Source organism: Colossoma macropomum, unplaced genomic scaffold (assembly GCF_904425465.1).
Source record: "Colossoma macropomum unplaced genomic scaffold, Colossoma_macropomum, whole genome shotgun sequence".
Taxonomy (NCBI): Eukaryota; Metazoa; Chordata; class Actinopteri; order Characiformes; family Serrasalmidae; genus Colossoma; species Colossoma macropomum.
Genome location: NW_023494804.1, coordinates 7,433,698 through 7,450,623, shown reverse-complemented (window position 1 = coordinate 7,450,623; position 16,926 = coordinate 7,433,698). Strand labels below are relative to the sequence as shown.

Sequence of the window (16,926 nt, the reverse complement as noted above, 5' to 3'; positions counted from 1 at the left end):
CAATAATTGCAGCACGTTTCACTTGAAAAACAGCAGAAAATCTATCGACTTCAAATTGATGTATAATTGAAGTCAATGGGCAGATGATGAAGCAGGGTTACAATCAGGCTTTAACCTAACCTGTCCGTGTGGTTTATATACAGAAGCTAAGCTGCAAACATGGTCAGCTTTGAACTGAAGTTATGAAAACCAACATATTTACATATATCTGCCTATTCAGCCTACAGCAGTTTAGCTCCGCCCACTCACACAGGCCTTATAGGGAGTCTTTCCAGAGCCCGTTTATGAGGAGTCTGGCCACTTCTTATTTCCTCTGTTATATCAAAAAACAGGACTGCAGAACACCAGAGGGCGCCTGCGAGCGAGTCCTCAATGAATGGGAGTGAATGGAGCTCACTGACTAAAACAGAAGAGTTAAAATAGTTTCTAATCACTCGCCCAGAACTTTCCTTTAACTTTATAAAGTAGGAGGATGTATTTCACTAAAAAAGCAAAGAAAACTCACCTGTATGTGTCCCTTTTTTCTACTGCAAATGGCTTTTGGGTAGCAGGGCGCTATCATTACTGGTACTGAGAGCTGATTGGTTGGCAAGTGGAGCAGCTCATTGACTTTTCACGCTCTCAGACGTCATGAACGGACAAGAAGCGCAGTTTTAAAGAGTTTAAAAGCTCTTATAAATATATCAGCGGTATTATGTTTTATGCTATTCAGTGTTCAGGAAATCACTGTATCCTTTTACATTAAAAATGTTTAAGCATTTATAAACTATGATTTTGCCCAAATGCTCCATCTTAACCCATTCATTTTGGGCTCGCTCGGGAGCGCCCTCTAGCGTTTGAGAAACCCAGAAGACAATACAGAGTGGTAATTCTCTCTAGGAGTTCTCTGGTCTCTCAGTTCAGACTTCTTTCTGAGTGAGGCACAGGGCAGCCAATCAGAGCAAAGGTTATTTATATACACCAGTCTTAAAGGCATAGTAACAAAAACATCCGGTTTAGTTCTAAGGGAAAAAGAGCGAATTAATTAGGACCGTTTTTGGTACATAAAACCACTTAAATGTCAGGGGTAAAAATAAAATATGTGAAAAATGTAGGGTTAGTGCTGGAGTCTTTTAAAAACAGTCATTCTAATTTTATATGCTTTATTTGAACTTATGATGTGTACAAAAGTCAGATACCACCCTTTATTTATTACATTTCCAGTCAAAACAGCCATCACGCATAAGGAGATATTTCTGAGGGATCAGATATAAGATAATCTAATCGCATAAGGAAGGAGAAAGTCAAAGCAAAATAAGTGGAAAAATCCCAAACTGTTAAAAAATGATTAAAAGATACAGAGAAAATGGGGCTCCTAACAACCACCTGGAAGACCTGGTAGACACCAGAACTGTCCCCATCAGATAAACAGCACTTACAGCTTTCATTTTTGACAGAGAGGAGAAAATCAAGCTCCACTCTTGATTCAGATCTGAAAACATCCACAGTCCATCCTTCTACTGTAAGAAGAGAACTCAGCGCTATGGGTCTGAATGGATGTGTAGCTGTTCAAGAAGCTCTTACTGGGAAAAGGAGACGGACACATCAAACAAAGTAGCTGCTGGTGTTCTCAGAACAATGGACTGACCACCCCAGAGTCCAGATCCTCAACATCACTGAATAAGTTTGGGATTATTTGGATCATGAGAAGCAGAAAATGCAACCAACTTCTAAGACTGAACTTTGGAGATGTGGATTAATGAAAGGTGGCCTCTGACTTTTGTACTGTACACGATGTTCCTTCAAATCTGCTCCATCACATTCAGACCAGTTCCATTACAAATGCAGCCACAGCCACATGACAAGCTCCGTTTTATTGTTTCTCAAGGATGAAAACAGAAAACGTGTATTGTATACAGAATGGTAGCCACATGCAATACAAAAATATGAATTTGTACATGACAGAACATGTATTGACCCATTCTAAAAAATGTACAATTTTGTATGTTTTACAGCGTCTTTGTACATGAAAAAATAGAAAGATATATATACATCTGGAACAGGGGAGCAGTTACTTCTTCAAAAATGTCATGATGTACATTATATATAAAATGTTCATATAAATATTAAAAGAAGAATTATGTTCATTAGCTGTACAATAAATAAATCCGAATTTTTATACATGTATATTTTACACGTCGTCAATATTTCCGGACCACGAATACTCCAGTCGTTCACAGAATTAACCCCTACGTTTTCAAACACGTTACACCCACACGCGCACACGCACGCACATCCACACGTACACGGCAATACACACAAGCACGCACGATACGCACAAACGCACGAGAGGTAATGTTTACGGGACTCGTGATGGGACGCTGCTGTGCCGGGTCGTTCTGTTACCGGTGCAGAAGGATCTACTTGTTTATATCACTTGACGCTACTTGTGAAAGAAAAAAAAACTATTCTGAAATCCGGAACTACTTAAGCTGAGAAGACGACCGTGCTTCTCTTTGGCTCATTGTCACGCTCGGCTCGTGCTAACTCGGAGAGTTATGGTAACTCGAGTGCAGTCCTATAGGAGACACAGACAGCAAATAGCCATTCAAGAGTAGACATAATGGGGGTCACTGAACTGGACACACATTGCATTTATTTCTGTAGCTCTTTAAAGCAATAGTTTGACGGAAAACTTACACAATTTTCTTCTTACCCCAAACGATCGTCTAAGACAAGTTTGGTGTCTTAAGTTTGCTTCTTTAGTTTTGCACTGGAGCTATGAAGCTAATGTAGCTAATAAACAATGGAAGCTAACCAATTAGCCTCGTGCAAACTGCATGCCCAAATTATTGCACACACTGTGTTGAGTTGTTGAATGGGCATTTTCTCATGTTATGCACATCATTGCTGTCCCGAATTCATGATTGTATATTGTTTACATTTGTAATGTTTTCGTGTTTTAATTCATCAATGATTTCTCACTACAATACCCAGCATGCATTGCGCAAATACGTTATGTAATCACTGGGAATCCCTGTGGTGCCACCCAAGCAGCAACGCAACTCTTGCCTTGGTTATCAAACAAGATAGCTTTTTTTTAGCTACTACAAAAAGACCTGAATGTAAAATAAGATCTAGATAGTCAGTTAACTGTATCTTTTCGCTTGTGGTGCTTCTCATCTGACTAATCATATCTGTCATTTGAGTAATCCATTCTCGTCTTGATGAAAACCACAGTTAAAGATTTTCAAATTTTCAATATGATATTTGTTTATGTAGCTCAGGGGTCGGCAACCCAAATGTTATGCAGAGCCATTTTGTCCTTTCAACAAAAATCAAACCACGTTGGGAGCCACAACATTCTATGTTGATTTTAACATCTTGGCTGTAAATATGTCTCATGATGTGCTAATGTGTTAAAAATATTAATGAAAATGAAGCCGCTTTTCTCGCATCTCCAGCAGGAAACTTTTCCGCAAAAGTACAATAGTTTCTTGTAAAATGTCTCTCAATGTTCGACTTTTTATGAGGCTAAAGGCGCCACAGTGTAACTGCGGCATCATTTAAGCAAATTCAAAAAATTTAAGAAAATTCAAACAAGAAGCTGGCGAATGAGAAACTGACTTCAGCTTCGCGACTTTTTAGTGTTTGACAGTTTCTCGTTGCGGATTAAACGGAAACCAGCTGGAGTGATTATAAATCCAAAGTCCATTCATCTCCAAATTATCGATTTTTATCTTAAATCTTTCTCTTTGCCATTTCGTTAGCTATAGCTAGGTGAGACTGTTGTCTGTGTTGCTATGGTGACCAGCAGTCTGCGCACCAACCTTTAGGTTAAAAGTTGGAGAATTAGCAGTTATAAGCTACACTAACTTCTGTGTTTAAAACCATTTATTGTTAAAACTGTGTTGAACGATCTGCAGAGCTTTATTTTACTGCAAAGGAGGATTATTTTATTTTTACCTACAAATCTAGTTCTGCTGTGGAGCCGCAACAGGGCAGTAAAAGAACCGCATGTGGCTCCGGAGCCGCATGTTGCTGACCCCTGACCTAGCATTAAGGCAAGCTATTTAGCTTCATTTAGTGAGAACAATACAAAAAAACGTACAACTCCAAAGCAGCTTTAGTGTTTCAGTTCCATCCTCCTTCAACATGCATCATCAGAAGGCTGTTTTCTTAGTCTTTACACTGGAAAATCCCACTCTATTCACTACTGCAGCACCACTGTAGGATGTAAACATGTTGCGATGGATGGAACCGATGTGGGACGTTTGTCTTTCGGGTCGTATTATCCCTTTAAGTAACCTCAAACAGCCTTGCTGTGGTTTCCAACACTGTGTGAAACTGTTATTTATAAAAAATGGACAGTTTCAAGATGGATGCTACTACTGTCTTTATACAGCGTCCAAACTTTGGTCTTGACTGATTGGGGTAAGTGGACTATTGTGTAACACTGATTTTTCGGCAAACTACTCCTGTTAGACGTTTCAAGGTCGCACAGCATTTTTGTTCCCCACCTCGCTCCATTGCAGAGACACCTCAGGGTTGGAGAGTGGCACTACGCAATAACGTGGAGGGCAGACAGCAACTAATGTCAGTCCGTGCAGAGAGAGAATGTGAATCAGTGAGAGAGAGAGGAGAGCAATAGTACACGTCATTCGAGGAGCCAGAAGCACTGCACCAAGACCACAAAGGAAGAGAAGAAAAGGCAGAAAAGCTCTGAGCGTCCAGCCGCGAGGGGGGTGAGGGGGCAAGGGCGGAGTCCGTCTCGGCCCGAGCGCTTCAGAGGCCTGGCAGACGCTACATCTCAGGAGTCCAGATCCAGCCAAGACACCACAAGCCAGAGAGGAGAGAGCAAGAGGGAGGGAGAGGGAGCTGCCAGGACTGTGGACCACGGAACGGAGACAATGTGGGTCAAAGACCTTTAAGTATACGATCAGTCTATAACATTAATATCTGTTCTTCACATACATTGTTGGTGTGCATTTATTATCCTTTATTTACATTTTTCACACCAAAGATTTCAGTGTTTTGTATGTGTTTTTTCGAATTAGTCATTAAGATGTTCATCTGAAGCTACACTATGTAAAATCTGGGGATTTGGAGACCTCTCTGGTGGAAATGTGTCATTGCACGCAATATGTGCAAGTACATTTTGTAATGTGGGTTGTATGGATGTAGGAAGGATGTATGACATGGTTCGAAAAACTCCCACGAAATCTGACCCGATGCCTCTTTTTCTCCTGACTCAGTGATGCAACTTCTTTCAATTTTAACAAATAAAAAAAACATACATAGTGCAGCTTTAAGCTCATGTAATGAACTTAAAATACAGCTAACAAATAACACAAAGCATTATTTCAAATAATGATCAGGGAAATTAAAACATAAAGCGAATATGTGATTGTTAATTTATTCTTACTGTTTTCTTACTTTTTCAGCTGCCAAGACATCAAAAAACATCACTGCAAAAGAAGTGGCAGCATGTGCAAAGTCTACCCTCTGCATCAATCTACAAAGTCTTGAAGTATTTTTTTAGTTTATGCAAAAATCAAAAAGGTGCAAAAGCAAAAAGAATTGCGGAAATGTTCTGCTGTACCGACTGTTTCACGCTGCTAAACAGTGTTAGGTGTACTAAGATGAAACTGAAGATTACGTGTGTGTGTGTATATATATATATATATATATATTCTATAATACAGTGTTTTCTTTGTGCACTGGTGCAAATACAGGGAGGGAAGGGGTGGACAGGAGGGACACGTCATTCCCCAACTTTTTGAAATGACGTGAGAGTTTTTGTGGTTGTGGGATGGTTGTGGAAAAAAGTGCATAACAAAAAAGCTGCCATATGAATTACTATACAGCTGTCAGTTGCATTTTAAAGCTGTATTTCAGGGCAGAATAGATGTTCTTTCATGCTGTCAGTATTTTAGTGATGCAATAGAAAGAATGCCACTGTAAATAGCAACAAAATGTAATGACTTACTGAGTATGTCTGATATCAACATCACTTGATTTTGTGTTTTAATTCTGACAAATAAAGTATGAGATGTCAGTATAATAAGTACCTATAGGCATACTTTGCTTACCATGTATGCAAGATAGTGCCTCCTAACTTTGACAACCACCCCCCCCCAAATTGTCAGACCAAATTTGCCTAGCTGTAAAGTGGGCTCGTGGCATTCCATTCAATTCCAAAATTCTGGGTCTTGGATACACCTAAAGAAATGGGCTTTCCTTCTTTCTCGATAGCAGAACAGACTACAGTGAGTGACTGCTGTGAAACAAAAGACCCCAACTATCATAAATATGTTCCGTGGTACACAGGCAGCGCAAACTCCGAAAGGAACAATCAGGAGTAACAGAGGCTAAACTCCAGCCCCCCTCTCTCCTCCATGCACTGCTGAAGCAGTCTCCCCTCCGAGAGAGTAAGAAGAGTAAGAAGGTGGAAGATCGGGCTGCAGGTCAGTGGAAGCAGGATCGGTGTCAGGCAGAGTCAGTGCTTTTGCTTTTGCTCTTTAGTCCAGAAGAGTTAAGGATTTTCAGGACGCATGCAAGGCAGACCCAGGCTTTGTTTTGCATTGCTTTTGTGTTTCACACAGACAGCTACAACCTAAAGAAAGGGGAAAAGAAAGGACGGACAAAAGAGAGAAGAAAAGGACGCAGAGGTTAGCTTGTTAATCGACGGAAAAACAGAACAGAATGCAAGTTCATTAGGAGGAAGCACAGGTTAAAATGTTAGTGGAACTTCTGCTCGTAGAAGGAGAAGAAAAGGGGGAAATAGGAAGTGAAATGAGAACCGGATATCAAATACTCTCCAATAAGAGAGAAAAAGCAGCCAATGCATCAATTACATGTTTTAAGCAATTCGATAGTGTCATTTCTGTTCAGTTCACTCAAAATTTTATAAAATGACCACTCATCATCTGCAAGGTTTAAACAAGTCACTTCACAGCAAGGATCTAACGTAATATAAACAACTACATCTGAAAGTTTAGTTTTATAACCTGTTGAAAGGGCTTAGCAAATGTCTGAATTCATAAATACATGACTTTTAAATTACAGTGGCCATAGAGTTGGCTATTGGAGGTCACTGCATCAATCTCCAGTTTTTGCTTCTTCAAAATGTTTAAATGGAGTTGAATTTCCTTATACGGTGAATAGGACTGACCACAGTTCAGGGCTTTGTGTACAGACCTGAAATCATTCCATTGGACAAAACTGTCATATTGTGCAATGCTTCAAATTTGACAGAGATTAGAGATGCACCGAAATTTCAGCCACCAAAAATGGTCAAAGGATGAAAATTCTGACTGAAAAAACACAAAGATTAATTAGGCCTACAACAAAATCATTTTAAAGGCAATGAAAATGAGAAACAGCGATTAAATACACTGTTTCTTTCCTTCGGTGTCCTGTATCAGTCAGTGCTGATGCATTCAAACAGTTTGAGTGGCAGCAGATCAACAGTGAAAATATCAGCTATGTGAAACAGAACATTAAGGACATTGAGAGATATTAGACTAGCAATTTGTTCGCTGTTCGTGCAGAATATAAAGGCGGGAGTGACAACCGAGAACTTCTCCACTACAGGTTTGATACCACTTGAAAAGATGACATCGTACTCAATTCGGAGAACACAGCAAAAAAACAGAAGCAGAAAGTCCCTGCGAGCCTCATCTGTAGCCTCAGTTTTTGAAATGACAAAAATCCACAAATGACGGAGCTGAAGTGCAAGTATAACTAAGAAATTGAATTCATTGCTTTGGATGATGAACTGCTCTCTGTTCATGATCATTTTAACTCTTATCATCAGCTTTTTCCACTTTTTGGGTTCAGTTTTGGCCAAGAATTCCCATTTCGGTGTATCATTGATAGAGATTAACCTGAACATGGCGCTATCGCAGAATACACTACATGACTGTAGTATTTTCTCAGTTTAGGATCTAACAGCCAGTCCAGAGTGTGTTTCTCATACACCAACCATGGACCAAACGGGGACCAAAAAAGGGGAGAATCCAGTTTGGGAGTTTAGCCCAGTTGTGTGACGTTCAACATGCCTCCCAACGCCTTTGTCCTGTCTCTAGGATACATACTCTGCGGACTTCCAGAAGTGTCCAGGGTGGGACAGCCTGCGGTTGAGCTTGGGCAGCTTCTCCAGCATGTCGGCAAGCTGAGTGAACGTGGGCCGATCGCGCGGGTCGTACGACCAGCAGGCCGAAAGGATCTCCTGAGGGCAGAGTTACACAGGGGTCAGTTAGAACTGAACACTAATGCTGACCTACATAAGCATATCTAACGAGTCATAAAGGAACACTAGGTACTTCTGTCCCCTTTAATTACCCCCAATAAAATATGGGTTATTCCACACCAGCTCATCTAGAGGTTAGCAGGTCTTCATGGCTTTCAAGGCATCTAATATTTTCAATAAAAAAACAGGCCCAGCATCAGGGGGTCACTGAATAATAATAATAATAATAATAATAATAATATTAATAATAAGAAGAATATCTTTATTTATAGAGCATGTTTCATACCGGTGGCAGCTCAGAGTGCTTTATAGATAGGTCATAAAGCTTAACAGTAATAGAAGGAACTAGAGTAAGAGTATTAATTTAAAATCTAAAAGAGTATTAATGTAAATAATTTAAAACCATATACGACAATGACACAGATAAAAAGATAAATGGTAAAGAGTTGTAGGATTTTAATTTAATGCTTAGTTAATGAGATATGCTTTCAAATGTTTCTTAAAAGTGAGCACTGAGCTTGACTGTTTAATAAAAGGTGAATTGAGTTCCACAGTTTACAAGCATAATAACTGAAAGAGTCTTTCCGCGTATTTACAGATTTAAGGCCAGTATTTACAGATTTAAGATCATGTGCTGGAACATAAACAAACACTCTGTGAGGTAATCAGGAGCTTTAAGGTCATTTGGGGCAGCCAGTGCAGTTCTTTCCAAATGGCAGTGATATGTTTTTAGGATCTGTGCTGCTGCATTTTGTACGAGCTGTAAAGGACGTATTGTTTTCTTAGGAAGTCCAGTAAAAAGAGCATTACAGTGATCAACTCTGCTTGTGACAAATGCATCCAATTATGACCCACTAAACTCTCTATTTTTTAATGCTTCTGTAGTGGCAGCTGGCAAAAACAAAGTGAAACTAAACTGCTTCTTGGCACATACGCCTTATATAACTGATTAATGATTAACACAGGTTAACGATTAACACAGAAACGCTTGCGTGCATCATTCTGTATTGGCTGCATTTTAGGGATGCGCTGTGTGTCCGTTCGACAGCCACAGCGGTCAAGCCCTGAAAAATACCAACAGTAACCATTCTGTGGTTTAATTCTTGCTTTGTGTTTAGTGGGAATAAATGGCGTTTGGTGAAGTTACTTCACAGTAAGCCTGATGACCATGACTACAGCGTTATTTCAGTGAAGAATAATGTATTTGTGAATAGACTGTGTCAAATATCAGATATCAGTTCGCCTTGACGGAACAGGGAGTAAAACTAATAATAATAAAAAACTATGAGCACTAATTAAAAATCATATAAACCAATGACAGATCAAATTAAAAAGATAAATACCAAAAAGACTGAGGATTAAAGTGATATGTTTTCAAATGTTTCTTGAAATTGTGCACTGAGCTTGACTGTTTAACAGAAGGTGTAATTGATTTCCACAGTTCAGAAGCACAATAACAGAAAGAGTCTCTCCACATTTTCTGTATTTTAAAGAAGGTGTTTGCAGAAGGTCAGTATTTACAGATTTAAGATCATGTGCTGGAACATAAACAGACATTCTGTGAGGTAACTGGGAGCTTTAAGGTCTTTTGGGGCCTTCAAACTAGTAGCAGAACTTATTTGTGAATAGACTGTGTCAAATATCAGATATCAGGTCGTCTTGACAGAACTGCGTGGGCGGGCTAAAACATTTCGGCTGTGGGCGGGAGCGAGACAAATGATTCTGATTTTCTGCAGGAGCAGGCGGGAGGAGTGAGACTGAAAAAACAGTCCCGTGCAGACATGTACCGTACACTTTTAGTCTGTAATTTCTCTCACATCCTCTACAGAGAACACACAGAGAACAATGCAGTTGCTGCTTATTTGCTAAATTTAACATACTGGAAAAACAGAAGCACTTGTGGCCTGAGCTAAGTAAAGGCATATTTTATGTTTTTGTAATGTATGTTTTTGTAATGTATATTGTAAATATGTTAAACCCCAAAAAAGAAATAAATAAACAGAAATTCTACACTAAAATGTCCAGAAAATGCCATTTAGAAATATTATATATATAAGTACTACAGCCTTAGAAAATCAACAAAACATGTATTTGACCGGGTGACTATAACTGTAACTGTACAAGTAAAAGAAAAAAAAGTTTGTAAATATTTGAAGTTCCTCACCGTGACCTCTTTGCCCAAGCTGATCTCTGCTAGCACCTTCTTGATGCCCTCTCCGCTGCCCACTTGCCAGATAGTGGCCTCCACCGGCTGGTTAGTGATGGGCCAGTCTCTTGCTTGTAGCTCGTACCAAATAGTGCTGAAAGCAGAAATACTGGTACATTGGTCACTTCATCGAGCACTAGGCCAAGTTTTGGGTGCGCTTTCTTAAATATCTTTATGTTTGAACTCATTTTAGTCCCTGAGTACTTAATCATGCATTTCAATAAGCGATGTGTCATTTTTACATAACTTTTTGAATGAGCAGGCAATTTAGAACTGCAGAGACTGTGGGGACACAAGCAGCTAATATTAAAATATTAAAAATGCTCAAATTACACAGAAACGAACCGTTACTATTACGGCTGAAGCTTCAGTTTGAGCCAAGGCTAACTTCAGCCAGCGCCCGCATGAAATTTTACTAAATTTTAACAGCCATTCACATGAAAATTTTTCGCGGTACTAAATTAAACACGGACATGAGAAGCTTGTAAAAGTTTGTAACAGACATTAACATATATTTTCACTTGCGTCAGTTTTACAGTAACGTTTCAGTCCTGATGTAGAGCTGCCGCTGTTTTAATATCTGACTGAAACGCATTGGTCAGGCTACTACTCCCAGTCAGTGAGATATCTAGGACTTCCAGAACGTTTTGTCTCACAGAATTGGTCCCACTCATTGGAAATCACACTGTGTTTGGCAGATTCCACTGTCACCCTAATTATATTGCTGGTTATTCTGCTATTTAAGGCCTTCAGTTCAGCTCCTGAAGTCCTAACCAATAGGAGAGCTCGCCTGGCTGTATCTCCCCAGATACCATGGAGAAAAAAACCTGATTGGATAATTTTCCATTGGGCAGGAACTTAACCCTTTTGTTTCCAACTAAAGCTTAACAATAAATGAAGTGTAGTACTACAATTTGTGCACTTTAAATACAACTTGCAGGATGATTACATTAAATAAAAATGAAGTAAAACACAGAGGCCTAGAAGGGTTCCCCACTGCCTAAGACACAGGGCTGCTCGATTATGGCAAAAATCACATACACGATTATTTTGGTCAATATTGAGATCATGATTATTTAACATGATTAGCCACTGACTTTGGATATTTAAATTTATGAATTTATTGTTCTTAAAAAAAAAACGTTTTCAAGTTGTCCTTGAAATTTAAATGTAATTGAAAAACAATTAAAATTACATGTAAAAGAAGATAAATACATAAAACAAATAATATTTAATCCATAAATATATACATTTAAATAAATAATATAAAATGAATTAATAAAAGGCCAAAATAAATAAGATCAACTATGTTGTAGTGTACAAAATAAATTAGATGAGTTTGGGCTTTTAAGCAGGGGTGAAGCGCATCGCTGTAACGGAAAGGTGTGTGCTGGATTCATAACGCAAGACAAATCGAGAGCATCGCTGTGAAATGGAACGCGACACAATAACCATTTTATCTCGATTATCTTGTTTTTTAAGCCAAAAAAAGTTTATGATTGAAAATAAAATTTTATTAATCCTCCAGCTCTACTAAGATAAACCACTAAATCAACCGAAATATCAGGATTGTCGCTTAGGCTAATTTATGCTAGCAAAAAACAAATGTGAAACCTTCCATGTTTCTCTTGTTTATTTACGACAACTTTCTCACCGGGATATCTGAAAGCTGTTTGTTTAAAAAATGTGAATGTTTGAAAAGCAGAAACATCCAGTACAAATGTCTCCCTCACCCAAAGGCATAGACATCAGCAGCGTTAGAAAACGGCAGGCGATCCTCGTTGTTGCCGGGACTCATCTTGCGCACAATCTCCGGGGCCAGGTAGCAAATCCAGCCGTGAGGAAGCCTTAGCTCGTTCTCCCGCCTGGACACACACACGTGCACACCTCAATGACTATTTGCACCAGTCAAAATGACTTCATACATGCTCTCTTATCAGTGAGAACAGTGCTGTGTGAAGCAGCCTTTACCTTCCTTCCTGAACCACTCCAGAGATCCCAAAAAGGCCAAAGTCTGTAATCACCACTTTGTTGGTGTCATGAAAGACATTCTTAGATTTCAGGTCCTTGTGAACGATTCCTTTTGCATGCAAATAACCCATTCCCTGTTAGAGAGGGGGAACCAATCAGAACAATGTTAGCAGAAAGAAATGACAGCTGAGGGCTCATAAACATTCATGGAGCTTATATCACAATAATACAGAGCGTCAAGGTTGTCACTATAAGAGTTACCTTCACAATCTCCTGGGCAATCTGTCTCGTCTTGTTGATGTCCAGTGTGTTCTTTGTGTCTCTCACAACAGAGTACAATGTTCGGCCTTTGCAGAAACTAAGAGATGACAGATGATGTTTATTATATCATATGAAGAGCTCATTCACAAAAAATGATAATGTGCATTCTGCACTCTGAGCCCTAAATACGTTTTGTCACAAAAGCTGTTGTTGTCCATTGTGAATACATAGCAAGTTGACGTTTTATAAACAGAGCAAAGTGAGTCTAACAAAGAACCACTGTGGATTCAGCCACGTGTGTACAATTCATACTGGAAATAATAATATAATATTATAATATTTGTGTGTAAAAGCCAAAATTTCATACGCTGCACTATATAGGGCAAGGTCCGGCAACACGTGTAACGGGAAAATTCAAATAAGAAACTGGCGAATGTTTTACAAGAAACTGTTCTACTTTTGAGGAAAAGTTTCCTGCTGGAGATGTGAGAAAAGCGGCTATAGCTGAGCTGAAGCTTAAAGCAGAGCAAAGTAAGTCTGCGTTTTCGTTTATATTTCTTTCCTACACAAGGACATTAGCACACACTGAGACATATTTAGAGCCCAGATGATAAAAAGCTACTTCAGTAAAATGGACATAAAATGTTGTGGCTCTCGAGGTGGTTTGCCGACCCCGATATAGGGAGAAGTGAGCCATTTGAGATTCAGTCTTAGGATCTTCTATGTATGATTTTAAAGATGTTTCATATTGACCATTAATGGGCTGTTTTTGTTGGCAGTTTCAGTACTTTAGCTACTTGTTTTATGTTAAATATTGTAAAATATTGTACTGTAAAGAAACCTCTATCCATTAAATGGCTTTGTTTAACTCTGAAACATGAAATTGCCAAAAACAAGTAGAATTTTGTAAGTTACCTGTATTTTATTGAGTTATTTTTACTCAATCAAAACAACTCAGCAGCAAACATGATCTATGAAAATTATTAAAATGAAAATATCAGTTTTTGCTAATGAACTCTTTACATATTATTGTGTTTTTCTTTCATTTCTTACTTATTTTGCTACAATCTTATTAACTTTCTCTAAACGTTTATTAGTTCAATGTGCCTCGTTTATTACTATCTGTAAATTGCTTTGAATTACAATTGTATGACGTGCTACAAAGACTGGCTGATTGATTTATATCACACTAGATGCTGATATGAGAGTAAATGAAAGGACTCTTCCCCTCCTTGACCCTCAGACTGACCTGGTGATGATGGCCAGGTGCGGCGGTGCCATGCATGCGCCCATGAACAGCACCACGTTCTCGTGCCTCGTCTGCCTGTAGTTCATCACCTCCTTCTTGAAGAGCTTGAGGTGGTCCTGGTTGTTGCCGTCGATCTCCAGCAGGCGGATGGCCACCTCGCCGTGCCAGCGGCCCCGGTGCACCCGGCCCCAGCGGCCCTTCCCGATCAGCTCGCCCAGGTCCAGCTGCTCGAAGGGGATGTCCCATTCCTGCAGGTACACGCTGGTCTGGCTGGCTTTGCGCGAGATTGGGCCCTTCCAGTGCTGACCGCCGCGTGCGCTCGGCAGGTCATCCAGCTCGTCCCCTTCACACTCGCCCTCGGAGCCGCCGTGCAGCTCCTCCTCCTCTTCCTCCTCACCCTCCTCCTCCTCTTCGCACTCGTCCTCCTCCTCGTCTTCCTCCTCTACGACCGGGTCGTCTTCCTCCTCCGCTTCTGCATCGTCATCCTCCTCTTCCTCCTGAGAGGTGAGGTCAGCCCATTGGTCAGTACATGTCACAGATGTCATGGAACACGTCACAACACATGAAAGTAACTATGTATAATATATATAAGGATCAAGGAAAATATGGCAGGATCGCACTAAAAGTCGGACGAGTTATAACACATGTAGCTGATTACGGTCATATGCAAAAGTTTGGGTTCCCCTGGTCATGACCCATCCTTTACAGAGAACACGTTCCTGGTCATTTTAATGCACAATTGCTGTTTATTTGCTGAATTTAACAAACAAACTTAACCTTAACCACTGGGAAAACTTACTTCTCCATCTTCATGCTCAGCCAGCTCAGCATGCCGCTCTTCTGCTGATGCTTCAATCTCATTACTGAGGGAAACAAAGTGAGAAGTTTAACCAACACAAAAATCCAGGAAACCTTGGTAACATTTATTTATAGACCTTTAAGTTCTAGATATTAATGTGAATTACACAGATTTTTCAAAATCTCGGCATAATTAAATCGTTAAAGTGTTAACAAAATCAGTCAGAGTGGTTTGGTGTGAAACGCTCTGACCTAGAGAAATTTACAGAGTCAGAGTTGCTCACAGTGGTGGTGATAGGAACCAGACGTCTGAAGAGTTTAATGTCTCTAAAAACTCCCTTACAGAAAACTGTTACGTAAAATGGGTATGAATATGCCTAAAGCCTGTTTTATGATAGTTTTGGCCTAAATTGCATTTTTAAAAACCTATTCTTGGTGGAGAGGTACATGTAGAGCCTTGTGAGGCAAAATAGCCTCCAAAGAAAATATATTTTTTAGGATTTAGGGCTACTTTAACATTATCACCAATACATATGAACAGATATGTACCATGTTAGACTCTTATGTCTTCAGGCGTCATTATACAGCCATTGTACCCCATATAACTACCTGATACTCTGCAAAATGTCCAGTTTACTTTCCTGCTAAAACTTGGGTCATTACAGTGAAACGTAGAGCGAGTTTTTTAACTTGCCACCTTGTTACTACAAATAATTATCCAATTATGGGATAATATCTAGAACTTAATATCTAGGACTCGTTAGGTATTTCAGTGTAATTTAGTTTACACCATCATACTGTCCAAAATAATTATACAGTACTTTGGAGTCTGAATCCCACACTACCCTAGTAAAAAAAGCATTACTGAACCTTTAACACATCAAATATGCACAATTAGGCAAATACACACTCAGGCAGTATCTTACACTGTGTCTGGTAGGCCTTCTGGGTGCAGAGTGTTAGAACTGGACACATCTGAGGGGGAGAAAAAGTGATTATATAAAGACACCGAAGCACAAATATTTGCACTGTGCAGCTGCAAAGCATGACAAATAACCGTTTCCTTCTCCAGCATCTGAACATCCTCCTCTGTTCCTGATCAACTCCAAATATTTGCCAGACATGCAATGACACAACTCACCAGCAGGAGGCATCACAAACCCAAGTTACAACATCAGACAAGATCATGCGAGCCCACGACAAAAGGCATGCAAACCACACTCAACTGCCTATATAAAGGAACAGATTGACCAAACATTCTAAAGTGGCTAACAGTGAATGGACAATGAATTGAAAAGAGTCATTTCATGAGATCGGTGCCAAACAGACTGCTAATTTGAGTTTTTCATGTCAAGAAATCAGTTTAATTATGTTTTTTTTTCTCGGTTTCCCACCTCAGCAGGCACTTTTACACCTGTTGTGCAAAATAACAATATAAATTACAGCCTCATCAGATGGAACTTGTGACAGGATGGGACATTTCAGGCTAAACTGCCTGCCCCGCTGACCATTATCAAGCTTAGACCTTCCAGCATCAGTTTCAACAGTAAATTACATGGCTTCTCTGTGAATATTGCAAGAAAATAACAATAAACATCTATTCTTAAATGTGTGTGAACTCTGATGAATTAAAAGGCCCATTTCTTTGTTGGTTTATGTACCAAAAACAGTCATAATTCATTTTTACATGATTTCCCAAACCCTCTTCATCTCTTAGAATCAAACAGGCCACTGAACCTTTAAGAACGATACATGTAAATGACCTGTTATGATGTTTTGGCTGGCTGTCTTGTTTTGTACCTCATTTAGAAAAAACACTCCTTATAATTTCAGAGTGAATGGGCGGAGCTGAACTGATGTAGGCTGAATAGGTGGATATTTGTAAATGAGTTTTGTGTGTCAGAGAAACAGTGAGTTCAGTTTTCATACATGGAGTGAATGGACTGGGGAGTTTTATTACTTCCAATTTACTGGGGAGTGAAATTGGAAGGTTTTTATCTTGGATGAGTAACAGTTAATAGAGGCTGCATCAGGTGAGCTAATGAGACACTAACACTAACCCGTACACTAGATGCTAATGGAGGTTGTCATCTTCTACATGTGGTCATTTCTCGTCAGTGGATGAGCATGATAGTCGGTCAGAGAAAGAGTAGTAGCAGTAGTAGTAGCCTAGTTAGCCTGGCCTTAGCAACACACCCATATTTGTAA

The 16,926-nt window shown here is 39.5% G+C and overlaps 1 protein-coding gene across 2 annotated transcripts in view; it reads right to left on the bottom strand.

Annotated features, from left to right (window-relative positions):
* Positions 1–7,088: 7,088 nt before the first annotated feature.
* The window catches only part of ksr1a (kinase suppressor of ras 1a), a 59,774-nt gene continuing 49,936 nt past the window's right edge, over positions 7,089–16,926 (bottom strand). For both annotated transcript variants that reach the window (XM_036594361.1, XM_036594362.1), the window contains 8 exons: positions 15,645–15,693; positions 14,720–14,783; positions 13,921–14,417; positions 12,672–12,768; positions 12,411–12,544; positions 12,173–12,304; positions 10,398–10,533; positions 7,089–8,212 (listed from right to left, as the gene is read on the bottom strand). In XM_036594361.1, the coding sequence (XP_036450254.1) occupies positions 8,066–8,212; positions 10,398–10,533; positions 12,173–12,304; positions 12,411–12,544; positions 12,672–12,768; positions 13,921–14,417; positions 14,720–14,783; positions 15,645–15,693 (1,256 nt within the window). In that variant the 3' untranslated portion in view covers positions 7,089–8,065. The remainder of the gene's footprint in view (positions 8,213–10,397; positions 10,534–12,172; positions 12,305–12,410; positions 12,545–12,671; positions 12,769–13,920; positions 14,418–14,719; positions 14,784–15,644; positions 15,694–16,926) is intronic.